Genomic DNA, 13639 nt, shown 5'->3' on the forward strand with positions numbered 1-13639 from the left:
CTGAAACATTGGTCTGGTCTATACCAGCAGTACTATAGAACAATTTATCAAAATAATACAAGACCAAGGTCTCTGCTAAATCATCTGTAAACTCCTAACTTGACAGAAAATGTGGTCTACATGTGCTCTTTATGTTGAGAAAGTGTCTAGAGCTTCACCATTTAGTTTTATAAATGCTATTCAGAAAGGTTGAATTCAGAAATGAAATGTTCATCAATACAGGTACATAATTTTCTAATATGTATTGATGCATCTGAGATTTGATTTAAAAACCTATGAAGAACTGTAGCACCTAACTTGAAGTTTAGGAATGGTTATGCAAGCAAAGTATTGGAAAAAACAGGTTTAAATGAATGGAGAGAAGTGGTATAGTATAGCTACTTAATTTTTAAAAAATAAAATTAAAAAAATATTCAATAAAAAAAATGTATGCCCATAAAGTGTACTAAGTTAGTTTGGGTTTTTTAATCACGTTACACTAATCTACAAATACCTGCCTTCTACTAATTGTTGCACATTTGATAGGTAAGATCTAGCTCTTGCATAAAGCAGGGTAGTAGTTTTGCTTTTATACCAGTAATGCTAAGTGGTCCCTCGTAGAATGCATGTAGGATTATTGTTATTCTAACAGTATAGCTTTGTTATGAGTAAAATAATTCTCTTGAGAGAAAATGCTATTTAGCTGATTAAGTTCCTGCCGGTTGCGAAACATCACTTGCCATCTGCAGTTGAATGTGGTTGGTAGGTTAACTAGATCAGTATCTAGAGACCAAGTATGCACTTCTTATGTCTGATATGAGAAATGGTTCTAGAAGACATAAAAAGAAAGTGCTTTTCCTTTTTTCCCTCTAAATTGTACTAAGTATTTCTACATCAGTCCATGTGAGAGTTTCTTCATGAAATATGTAGTGAATTCAGATGTGCTTGCTCTTTTCCATTTCTCTTAGTTGTGTAATGGGCTTTTAACGCTTTTCTTAAAAACATTTTACTGCTGAGAAGGCTTCAGCCATGGACGAAATAGCAGGAATTTTCTTTTTTAAAGCATGAGCGTGGTCTCTGTTCTGCCTCTCCGTGTTGCGCAACCTTCAATTCTGGGCACTGAAATGTACAAGTTAAGATCTGTATTCTTCTTGTCTATTTCTTCTTGTGATAAATCTTTCTTTTTGTAAACTGGATCAAGTATTCTATATTTGAGCAAATATTGGTTCTCCCATCTTCGTTACTTTTCAGTAACACATGTGTTCCAGTAAAATAAATGTTTTTGTCAGCATTTTTTTTTCCATTCTTATGTAGCTTCATACTATTACACGACCAAGCATTAGTGTGACATGCTTCTTTCTAACGTTGTCAACTTTTTACACATGAAGATACCATCTTCTACTAATGGAAATATTAGAAGTAGTACAGTGAGAATTGACAAATGCATACTACATATGCTTTGGTAGCTGTTGTTTATTTTTCCTGCTGCAAAGATTGTCTCCTTTTTTGAAAAAACTGTAGAAGTTTCCTATTCAGAGTTTGTTTCTATGATGGTGTGTTCCTTTTTAAACTGTCAAAGTAAATATGAGAAATTTTGATTTATATAAAAATGTAAATATTTCCTTCTGATGTAGACATTATACAAATTGTAGTTTTCAGAAAATTTCAAACTCAATCTTAAAACCCTGGCCATTCATCATACTCTTGTTCATGAAGTGGAGTGTTGTAGAAAAGTCACAGAGCTCCCATGCACATCTGTATATGACAGTTGACCAGGCTTCTACCAGAGAGCAGTTACTGCTCCGTCTTTATTTGCCCGTGTGGAGGTGCTTATTGCAGAGCTGATGTGCATCCACGTTAATAGAATTGGGAAATGCTACTTTCTTTTACCAGCACAAGGATTACTGGCCTGTTCCACAGCCTGGGTAATCCTTGCTTTAGAAGATTTGCTGTTGAATGGATGCTGGAAATTTCTACAAGAAATAACCTGCACATACCCTATATCAGCTTCCTGAAAGAAGGGATATTAACTTTCAGAATCATTTCACTCTGTTTCCTGTCACTTGATATTGTTCTGAATGTACTGTGTAAAGGCTTGTCTGTCAGGAACAGAGAGGAAGTAAATTTCAAGTAACTTCTCCATCCTAATTCTCTTTGGTCATTCTTGTATTCAATAATACTAGTAAGGCTACCATGACATCTAGTGGATGGTAAAGGATTTTGAGCAAGATTTAAAAAGCACTTAGAAATCTAAAATACTGAAATCCAAAAGAATAAAAAGAAAAATCATACCAAAGAGGGAGTAAAGAGCAGAGGACACCTGGAATGCAGTTCAGGGTAAGGTTTTATGTCTCTTCTTTCATCTGTAGGTACTTGTTGTTTTTCCAGAGGGGAACCAATTTCTGAAGCTCTTTTCTTTGAGATTCAGCAGATTAATAAAATTCTAGATTAAGGGCACTTCTTGACAGATACCTCTGTGCTCCAAGAGGGATTAGCCAAGATGCATATATAATCTTTAAAATCCTGACAGCATTATGACAAATAAGTAAAACGAAATGAAGCTCTAGTACCATTCCAGAAACTGTAAAAATTATCCAGAGATTCAAATTATCCTTTTGCCCCTGACCATTGAACCTGCAGTTTTTCAGATTAAAAGCATATAATCCAAAATCCAAACAGGTAAAAATATGTCAAAATACCTAGGCATTTTGCCTAGCAGTTTGCTAGACTCCTACAACTGGAAAAGAGCTTCATCTTTTTAAAGCAACAGGATAAGTACCCCACCTTGTGATAGCCTGAACGCAGCACCTTCACTCAGGGTTGCTACAAAAGCAGGAGGAAATCAGGACCAGTTAGATCCCAGAGATAGTTATACCTTTCAGAATGCCTAATATATACTTAATTTTCCTCAATAGAAAACTGTTGGGTTTTGAGAGAGAGGGAAGGGGCTCTAATTGCTGCTTTTTCTTACCAGACACAGAGGGCAAACTTTGATGCAGCTCTTCCATTCCTAGCATGTCACAAGCCTCAAGCCAAGTACAAAACGTAGTAGGAAACAGCTGCTTTGCAAATCTCTGCAGAGTCATCTGTTGCGTAAGCACTGCGCAGCCAGAGACAGTACATCTGCTGACAAATCAGTCTTTCTCTTCAAACCAAGATGTATCTCGAGGGAGATTTTTGGGATGGTTGTTGTTGTTATTAGTTGGATAAAATGGACTTACGCCAAAGGTCCCTTCAAGCTTCTTCAGTAAGCATCTCAGAAACTAGTTTCTTTTACTAACATCCGATGGACGCACATAGGTTTTCGTCTTCAGAAAGGTTAGCAGCGTCTATTGGAGGTCATTCTTAAAATGAGACAAAGACTGTGTAGCAATCTAGATCTGGTTTGATACAACAGATGAAGTTGGACTTTCCCCAGTTAGGGTCTCGGGTATTACACAAGAATTCCTGTTGCCAGCAGTATTTTGAAAATTCAGTAAACTGTATACCAAAGTCAGATGCTGACACAATTTGACACTGAAATATCAATGAGAAAAAGTGCTACATAATTGATCTTTAGGTGACATGAAGACTGATGCTGAAATTCAGTGTCAAGCCTCTCTAATCTGGTTGAAAGTAATTTTTAGCCAAGAGAAACAATGAAATGAAAGAACTTCCGTACATCAAGTAAGTTAACGTCCTGCAGGAAACAATGCAACTGAATGAAAATATGAAAATGTCAGTGGTGCAGTAAGTTTCCTTCTTGAAGAAAATGACACCGTTTGATCACCAATATGGCCCCTTTGACAGTCATTGTGATGGGAACATGAGCAACTGTTCATTACAGTAAGCAAACCCAAAGCTTGAATGGTTTTGAATCTCTAAATCTATGCTTTACTACAACACAAATTGGCTCAACTAAATTGAAAATTCAGCTCTTTTAGGAGAGCTGTTGAAATAGAGGTGGGAATACAAATCTTTCTCCATGCATTGTATGCAAGGTCTTTCGGTCCTGCTGAGTAGTCCGCAATGATCAGTGGGTTCTAAAGGTGCAGCAACCTCTTTGCTGTTCCTCCAGGTCATGAGGAAGTTCTCTTGGTTACATCTGAGGCTTAGCTGTGCATATGCTGAGAGTAGAGAAGACAATACTTCTGAAAAATGAGACAGCAAAATCAACTAAAAGCAGGATAGCTAATACATATATACTGAATAAGGATGTGTTTTCAGAAGTTCCTATACTTCCAAAAGCAGATGAATTCATTTGTATATCCTATATCTGCATAGCCTAATTCCAAAGAGAACTGAACAAGGGTTTCTCATATCACAGTAGTATGACAAACCAATAATCTTGAATTCCAACCTGTAGAAGTAGAGTGAAAGCTAAACCCACATTCTCCCTTTTTTTTATTTCCCTCATCACTTCTCCCCATCATATAAATACAGAGAGTAATTATTATGCCTGCATTCTTTTTGGTTCTCATCACTTTTTCCCTAGATCATGGACCTTGCTGTGGAAGTAGTCATGAGGGTGTTTTGAATTTTTATGGAATTTCTTAATAATACTTCAACCAGACTTATTTTGGAGTTTTCCATTCTGAATGTGTCCTGCATACTTTTCAATATGGAGCTGCATCTGATTATATTGCTACACATTTTTCTGGAATCAGCCCCCATGCCAATTGACTAGCCTATATAAGTCTAATTTACTATTCTATCATGTGTGTATTTTATGAAAATTATTTACTGTCTAATAAAGGATGAAAATAATAAACTGTGGTCAGGTTTAGTACTCATCCTAGTGGATACCTGTTTGATTTCAGTGATGATTCACCACTAGCTGTTTTTGAGGTAAAGTAAGTTGGTTTTAATCTTTTAAAATAACCTTCAGTAATATTGTATAAGCACATGTCTTGATCAAAACCTCATGTGATAATAAATTGAATACCATTTAAAAGTCCTCTTATGTAATATTTCTGTGCAGGAGCATTTATTGCCCAAGTTTGTAGTGTTGCCAAAGCAAGAAATCGGGTTTTCTTCAGCAGGGCTTTAATTCATTGTTATGTTGACTGAAAATCATCTTATTTTCACACTTGAAGATTTTCTTGATTGACTCTTAAATCATCTTTTTCAGCCTTTTTTCCAGGAATGACATTTAGCTAGCTGTCCTGTAATGAAATGCTTTTGAATAGTGATACCATACTTAGACTTCCAGATTTATAAAGTACTTGTGTATTTCAAGTTTTGTTAAAAGTCAATAAGCTGATTTACTGCATATTCAATATTGCTGTGTGTCTTTTTAGAACACATAGGAATGTCAAATATATAAGTTCAACTTTACTAAAAGGTAATGGTTTTTTTGGTCTGTGCATGGTCTTCTTTTTGCCAATAAGATCTGATCATTTTAATAGTTAAATTTTTTGCACAAGATTATTACTGTTCTCATTTCACAATCAGGAAATGTGGTTGCAGAAAGATTGCTTTGAGTGAGGTAGCCTAAGAAATCTGTGGCAAATGTAAATACTGAACTTAACTGGAGAGTTTTAGTGCAGAACCTTCACCAAATGTTAATTTTAATTCCATCTGTTTTCCAGATCTCTGGAAAACTTTTAAATTTGGTGAAATCACATGTATTATAATGGTTAGCCTATCTTAGTACTTTTAGTTACAAGATCAGTTTGACAGCAAAGCAAGTCCAGTTTCTTTCTTGGTGAAAGAAATCTGTTATTCTGCAAGCAGTAGGGGGGCAACTCTCACTTTCTTAAATGGCCTTTTTAATAGGGTAGACCTCAGAATATAGCTTCCCCAAGAAAAGAATTTCTACTTGGAATTTCTTTTCAGTGTAGAATATGACTAACCTTTCTGCTTCAGGTATAGAATCTAAATATTTCTTAGTTGTACTGCATTGGTGCCTAGATATGTCTGTCAAAATTAAATGTTCTAGAAATTGAACATCTATTTAGCAAGAGGTCATTCCTGCTCTTAACAGCTTCCCCTCTAAACAAACCAGACAGATGGGAAAGGAAGCACAGAACAAATAGGTGGATTTGATCAGATTGGCACTGTCAAAATCCAGTGCTGAAATCGGAGCTGTTAGATGCCAGTCTGTTGTCTTGTCTGCTGAAGTATGATGCCTCCTAGTGTTACGCCCTGGCATAGAAAATTGTTGCTTGTAACTCTCTTACAATTTTAATACGATAATTTTGGATATTCCACAGTAACATATTTTTATGTTGTCCCTTTTTGTAAATTTAGGAGGGCAAATAATAATTTCTTCTTTTTATATTTTGACAAAGTATTATCTAAAAGTTCCCAACTATAGGCTTCCAAGCTGCTGTCAAAATACCTGCTGTCTCCTGAAGAAAGCCATCTTCTTGACTGACCTGTGCCAAAAGGGGAAATTGGACACTCTGGATTTGAAATTGCTCTCACTGCATTTCTGATGACTATTTTGTGCGTGTGTGTGTGCCTATTGACACCATTCATATATATATATAAACACATGAGCATTTTTTAATATATATATATATGAATGATGTATATGATTTATATGATCAATAGTAATTCATATGGAACATTTACTTGGCAATAGGTTTTTATTTTTTGGTTTTCATTAGCAATCAACACTAGTATAAGTGGTACATTAAGTCATTTTTTGCTGGAGACTTTCAGGAAGAGTCTTTTATGCACCCATCTTGTTCTGAATTTTAAGAAAAGTAAGAGAAGTATTTTAATATAAATATGCCTTCATTACAGACTAAACTTGTTTTCTGCCCTTTAGCAGTAAAATTTGATATTTAATATTATGTGTTTAATATGCTTGTGATATTTCAGAGACACAGCTGACTGTTGATTGAGTCCTTATGTAACATCTTTTCAAATAGTAATGCAAATTGGTGTACTTAATGATTTCTTCCCAAAATTATTTGCCATAAAGGAGAAGAGAGAAGAGTTGGATGATTTCAAAAGTGTTCAGCTGCATAATATATGAGTATATAGTAACATTATGTTGAAGAGATAATGCTGTCCTGTACGTTCAAAACATAACACAGGAAAACGCATCATTCTGTTCTCTGTTCAGTAGTTTATATACTAAGTCAAAGCAACGTATTCATATTTTTTTCCAGATAGTCTTCAACTTATTTTTCCTTGATCAAATTATAATTAATGTTCTATGTTTTACTCTCCCTTCCTTATCCCTTTTTCTTTTACTTAGTTGATTTCTGAATGTTTCCCTTTATTCCTGTGATCTTTTCTTCATAGCGGCACTGTCTCGGTGAAGCTTTGCATAAATCTATCAGCAATGTAAGTGATTTGCACTTACAGCTTGTAAACAGGGCATGTTTGCACTAATAAATCTGCATATCCTCTAGTACTGCTTTAGAGCTTTAGCCTATGAAATAGAAGACATGGTAATATTTGAGAGGAGAACGTTTGCCGCTAGTTACCAAAAGCTCATGTACTGCATGCGTTCATCTGTGTAAATGTGTGTATCACTGGACATCAAACACTACATACATGGTCATAATATAAGCAGCTTTTTGATGTCATTGTTAAAGCAAGCGAGCTTGTGGGCAGTGTAAATGTGTATTGCAGAGCTTTCTACAAAGCATGAGATTGATGTTGTATTATAATTTGCAGTTTCGCAGTGCAAGTCATAATTGTAGCCAAATATTCTTTCTTTCTATTTTTTTATTTTTAAAATTCTTACCAATGTTTTTAATGTTCTGAAAGCCTTGGATAAAAGTACTGAAAGTTCAGAGAATAATGTTTAGAGCTGTTTTCTTTTGAATCCTTAATAATAGGAGTATACAGAAGGGATTCTCCAAAGACATGCAAAGGGAGGCACTAATGTTTTCAAAAATGTGGTCTTAAGGATATCAGTATATGTACTGAGTAATCAAAATTATGTTTAAAATTATGTATTCTTCTAAAAATAACTCAGATTTTTAATATTTTATGTACTTTCAACAAAAAAAAAATTATTAGAAGGGTAGACTGATCTGACTTGCTTGTTGGAATCATTTAATCCTCATTGTCCTTTATTTTCTGTATAGTCTGTTCATGCAAGTAGGCATCTCCAGAGATTGACTCATTTCAGGCTGCAGTTTTGCAGTCACTTCAATTTGGTGGAAGTGTGAACTGCTCTTGAGAAGGGTATTCCTGATCTCTTCTAAGATGGCTTCCTGGCCAGATGTCAGACTTCTCTTGCTCATCTCGGTTAAAATATTTTCTGCATTTCCAAGAAAGAAATGAAAATAAAATTGTTTTGCCCTTGGCCTATGCTGAAAAATGTTTATAAATGATATACTGAGAATTACCAGAATTTGGCACAGGAACTTAAGTGAGAGACAGATTTAACTGCAAGCCAAAAATACATTTTTTCGTGTCATCTTAAGAAAAATTTGGCTAAGATACCTTGGTGGACTCCATTTGAATATTATCATGAAAGGCTTTTTAGAGAATGATTATTAAATTACCTGAGGTTCTGCAGGACTGAGCAGGAGTTCCCCTAGAATTGTACCTCCTGGTGGCCATGGTGGACAGGACAGGGCAACGGTGAGAAACCCAAGGGACAGAAACATGGTGGAAGGGACAAGTAAGCATGGACAGAACATTGGTCCAGTATCTCAGTGTTTCTGCCACAGGCACTCTGAGGAGGAGGAAGAGGATCTGAGTGAAAATTGTGGGATTTCCTTCATACAAGATTTTTAAGCAGTAATTTGTGTATAGCGTTCCCTCCTAGTGCAAAGAATTGGACTGAATAATCTCTTAAGACTATCCTAACTGCACATTCCTATGATACTAAAAATGGAGTTAGGAAGAAGAAAAAGAGCAAAGGAGGGGAGGAGGAAGGGGAGAGATACTGGAGTATGGGAGGATGGAAGACAAGGAGTTAGAGGGGCTAGAGCCAAGTTGCAGTAGTGGTCTCAGGGAAACAAACAAAAAAGCCCAACAAACCTGAGAGTTTATGGATGGTGGTTAAATAGGAGCAGAGGTAATCTAAAGAAGCGTAAGAGTTACCTAAAAGCACAGGGGAAAAATAGATCTCCAGACAGGGTCTGGTTTTTGCTAGGTGTAGTCTGGCAGAGAAGCAGGAAATAAAGGCAAGGCTTACAGGTGAAAAGAAGGATGCAGGCAGGTATGAGGTTACAGAGAGGTGAGGAAAGAGAGAAGGACCCAACGGTGAACGTGGGATGAATTAGAGTAGATGGGGATGTGAGTAGATCAAAGGGGAGTTTAGGTAAGATAGACTTTTTTTTTTTTCCCCGATAGACCTTTTTTTTTATTTTTTTTTCCTGGAGAAGGAAGACAATAGCACATTGCAATACCAGATGATGATACACAGATGAAAATTCAGAGCTGGCCATGCTGGCAGTTGCATGGTGCAAACTAACCACATCAGTGGAGTGAGTTTCTAGAGTTGAAGAGAAAGAATACAATATGTGGTTGCGTTATTGGTTTGTCTAACCAGCATGGCAGCCCTGGCCGTGGTATGCTGAAAGAGATTGGCCGAGAAGTTCTGGGGCTTCTGAGGAAACTAGAAATCCACGATACGAGAGGGAAGTTTTTGTGTAGATAAGTAACTGGTTGAAAGACAGGTATTAAATACAGTGTTACCACAGTGAAGGTAGATTATCAGTGGAGTTACACTGATGTTAGACATATTTTCTTTTGCAGGTTGTTTATGAATAAGTAAGGTGGGAAAGTTCACAGCTTATAAAAAGTTATTCAGGGTAGAGCTGTAAAAAGCCAAGGGACTTGGCAATAAAATGGCAGATGAAATTCAGTGTAGATAAATGCAAAGTGATATGCAAGGAAAAAAAACAAATTCTAACTTCTTGTGTAAAATGATGAACCTTACCTTGACCTGTTACAACTAGAGAGGAGGTTTGGGGACTGTAATACATAATTCCATAAAAACATCACCTCGGTGCCCAGTAGGAGTCACAAAAGCAAATAAAACAGTAGGAATATAGGAGAGAAACAGAGAACATAACATGTAAAACCATATAAAACACCGTATAAAACCAGAGTTTACTCTCATTTTAAATACCTTATGCTGTTTTGGTCTCCTAATCTTAAAAAGAAATAGGAGAAAAGGGGCAAAAGTAGGAGAAATGTGATGATAGATATGAAATAACTTTCACACAAGGAGTGATTCATTAAGCCAAAACTGTTTAGTATAGAAAAGGGTGTAAGGAGGGAAATGATGGAGATCTACAGAAACACGAGTAGAACAAGGGAACTTCTTTTGACTCCTTTCTATTACAAGTATTAGAGGTCATCAAGTCAAATTGGCATGTCTGTATGGAACTTGCCATAGGATATTGTGGATACTAAAAGCTTTTATGGATTCAGAGAGTGGTTGTATTTAATTAATGTTTCTTCCATGATTCACCCCAAAATACCTCTTTGGTTTAAGACAGATTGCTGGATGCTCTTAGACTTTGGAGTCAAGATCCCTGCATTTATGACTTGGCCTTGTTTTCCCTGGGTAACCCACATTGGCCATTTCTGGAGGCAGAATAGGAGATAGACAAACCTTTGGTCTGACACTGTACAATTTGTATGTGAAATTTATACTTAATGTACTTAGTAAAAGCTTTTACATGTATAGTTCAGATTACAGGATGTAGTATAGGCCTTCACTATAGTCCTTCAATTGTAGCTAATGTATTTCAAAGGTATCTGAAGTAAAATACTGTTGATACAGCATACTTAGAAGGTAGACTATATATGCCCAGACACAAAGACCTGGTGAATTTGAAATACAACAAGCCATGCTCATTTCATTCAAATTAATTTGCTTGTTTTGTTTTAGTGCTAATTTTCCTTTAAGTGTAGCTTTTTTCTTTCAAATCTGCTTAAGCTGTGTCCTTCTGGAAAAAAAAACCAAACCACCCCACGTGTTCAACAATGTTTGTGCTGCAAGTTGTCCTTGGTATGCTGCTATTGATTTTTTGTTAAGTGGTGGGTTTTAATGTTCTGAAAAATCAATAAATTGATGTGCAATGTTGTTATTAATTTGTCATAATTAATTTTAAGATATGCCGAATCAAACGACACTATCAGACTTTCATTTAAAATTCAATTTTATGTAATGCTCTGAGGCTTGGAAGGTATCCTTACTGATTCAAATTCTTTGTCACATGGCAATTTTATTTTTCATTCCCTTGAGTAACTGTAGCAAAATTCTCTTTTGGTTAACTCTTGTTTCCAGAATTGGAGGGTGTCCTTCTTATGCTTGGCTCTAAAGGGAATACAGTTTTAGTATTTTCAGACTGAAAAGATGGTATCTGATGTGAAGAACGAAATATAACATTGTTATAAAAAGAAAATCAGACTTTTTCAAGGAGTACCATGTACTCTAATGTAGTAAAATGTTTGTTGGGTGAAAAGCATAATTTTTAAAATCCAGTATTTCTAAGAAAATGAGCATTTGTGACTCGGATTACTTAGATCTTAGATCTTGAAAACCAGCAGAAAAATCACTCTCATAGTATTACTGAGCTAACAAAAAAAGTGTGTGTGGGGAATCCATCAAGTGTAACATTTTATTTGTGATGTAGAGTGGTATGCTGTCATTTCTTTTTAAAAGAGAAAACTAGCAATAAGATAGGACCATATCATATCAAGAGATCAGTCAATCTAGATGTTACAGGCTATCCTCCCCTATCAACTGCAGGATTTTCCTTACACAGTTGTCATGATGTTCCCCTGAAGAGTAGTTTATCTTAACAATCAAGTGTTTGATCTCAGACCTTGATAGCATCATTTTTATTGATCTTTATATAAAACCTAGAAGTAAATTTTGATAATTTGGCCATGAAAACTTGTGTTACAGGTAGTGCTGTAGTGTGAACTGACAGATGTGATAACCCTTACAAAACTATTTAAATGTAATTATTGTATCTCTGAGATATAATATTCACAACAAATTCAGTAGATGGATGACATTGCTTGTCTGTCTTTTAGTTAACATTCTGGCTTTAGAATTTCAAGTGTTTTCTTATTTTGAATGGTTTTTTTTTTAGAGTTGATGTTAGTATTAATGACTAATGGGTATTTGCTGTTCTGTTGTGGGTTAGATCTCCTTACTGAAGCAGAATCTGGAGATGCAGCTTTCCCAGTCACAGAGTTCTTTGCAACAGCTACAAGCCCAGTTCAGTCAGGAGCGACAGAGGCTGACTCAGGAGATCCAGGAATTAGAAGAGGAGCATCAGCAAAGGCATAAGTCACTTCAGGAAGCCCATATCCTTGCCTTTCAAAACATGGAAGAAACAAAAGAGCAAGAACAAAAGGCACGTTCATATGGATATTCCGAATTATGTAGAGAATGTTGTCATTTTAGCAATTTATGTGCACAGTTGGAATTAGTAAAGTACCTGCATAACTACTGAATTTCCTTTTCAGCTGATGCCTTATAGTAACATTTTTATCCAGTTAAGTCTGATTAAGACATATTGAAAATCATCTCTAATACTGGCATTGTCTCATGTCTTGCTTTATATTCTACCAGTATATGTATATATAGGGGTATGTGTATATATATGTAAAATTATTATCAACACACACCATCTCTTTACAGTACTTTGACATTGTTAGCCATAACATTATATTCTAGTTTCGATTTGGAATAGGTTTCTCTGTATTTTCCATTATATTTACCTAATTTTGCATACGTTTTCTGATATTTCCTGTCAATTGACTCCTTTTGTAATGTATTTTATATTTTCATTACGTTAAAAATTGTATAAACTATGTTCTGCAACTACCAAGATAATTTTCATGTCCAGAACAATGTCACACCCAAGATATTTTTTTAAAACCTTGACTAAGCCAGCTTTAAAATTGAAATTTTGGCAGTGCATAGTACTTAATAGGGTATGTGTCTTAAGTTTTTTTCAGTTCAGAACTACACTGTACCTTTGCAATCAATTTTCCTGTTGTCCCCACTTAATGTACTTCGGTTCACATCATAGACTGGTCTCGGGGCACACAAGGTGGATTCCTTTTGTTTGAAATGAAACTAGGAGTTGTGCACCAGGAACATGATGCTTCATACACTTCAATAGAGAGTAAACATGGGTGTCAATGGGGAGCAAAAAATCCCCAAATGTGGATCGTGTGCACACCAGACCCGTCTATGGATTCTGCACCTTATCACATTGCTTGCTATTTTAAATATATCCATGGAGTGGGTTTTTTCTCTTTTCCAACTGTGAGTAGAAAAGAGTTTTTGTGCACAGGTAATCTTAATAACCATCAGCCACTGAAAAGAAAAAAATACAGCAGTAGGATAACTTAATGAGAGAAGAAAATACGAGCAATATTAGTGCATTTTTAATAATCTCTAGAGTATGCCAATGCCTGCTTTTTGTTGCCAGTTGTTTAATATTTTGTAAATTCCCTAAGCTGGTATAGAATAAATTGTGTCAATTTTGATTTCATAGGAATTAGAAGAACGTTTACAACAGAAGCACTCAGAAGAACTTCAGGCGCTGAAAGAAACGCATAAACAAGCCATGGAAGGTTTCAAATTGGAGATGGAACAGGAACTTCAGACTCTACGATTTGAGCTAGAGGATGAAGGAAAAGCTATGTTAGGTATACTGTTTTCAAATTTGCAAGTGGGTCCAAAAACATTATTTCTACACATACAAATATACATGCACATACA

The 13639-nt window shown here is 35.6% G+C and overlaps 1 protein-coding gene across 3 annotated transcripts in view; it reads left to right on the plus strand.

Moving 5' to 3' along the window:
- Positions 1-13639, plus strand: part of FAM184A (family with sequence similarity 184 member A) — a 69612-nt gene that overhangs the window by 42932 nt on the left and 13041 nt on the right. For all 3 annotated transcript variants that reach the window (XM_075708026.1, XM_075708027.1, XM_075708028.1), the window contains 2 exons: positions 12048-12260; positions 13413-13566. In XM_075708026.1, coding sequence (XP_075564141.1) covers positions 12048-12260; positions 13413-13566 — 367 coding nt within the window. The remainder of the gene's footprint in view (positions 1-12047; positions 12261-13412; positions 13567-13639) is intronic.

This window comes from Pelecanus crispus, chromosome 3 (assembly GCF_030463565.1).
Source record: "Pelecanus crispus isolate bPelCri1 chromosome 3, bPelCri1.pri, whole genome shotgun sequence".
NCBI lineage: Eukaryota > Metazoa > Chordata > Aves > Pelecaniformes > Pelecanidae > Pelecanus > Pelecanus crispus.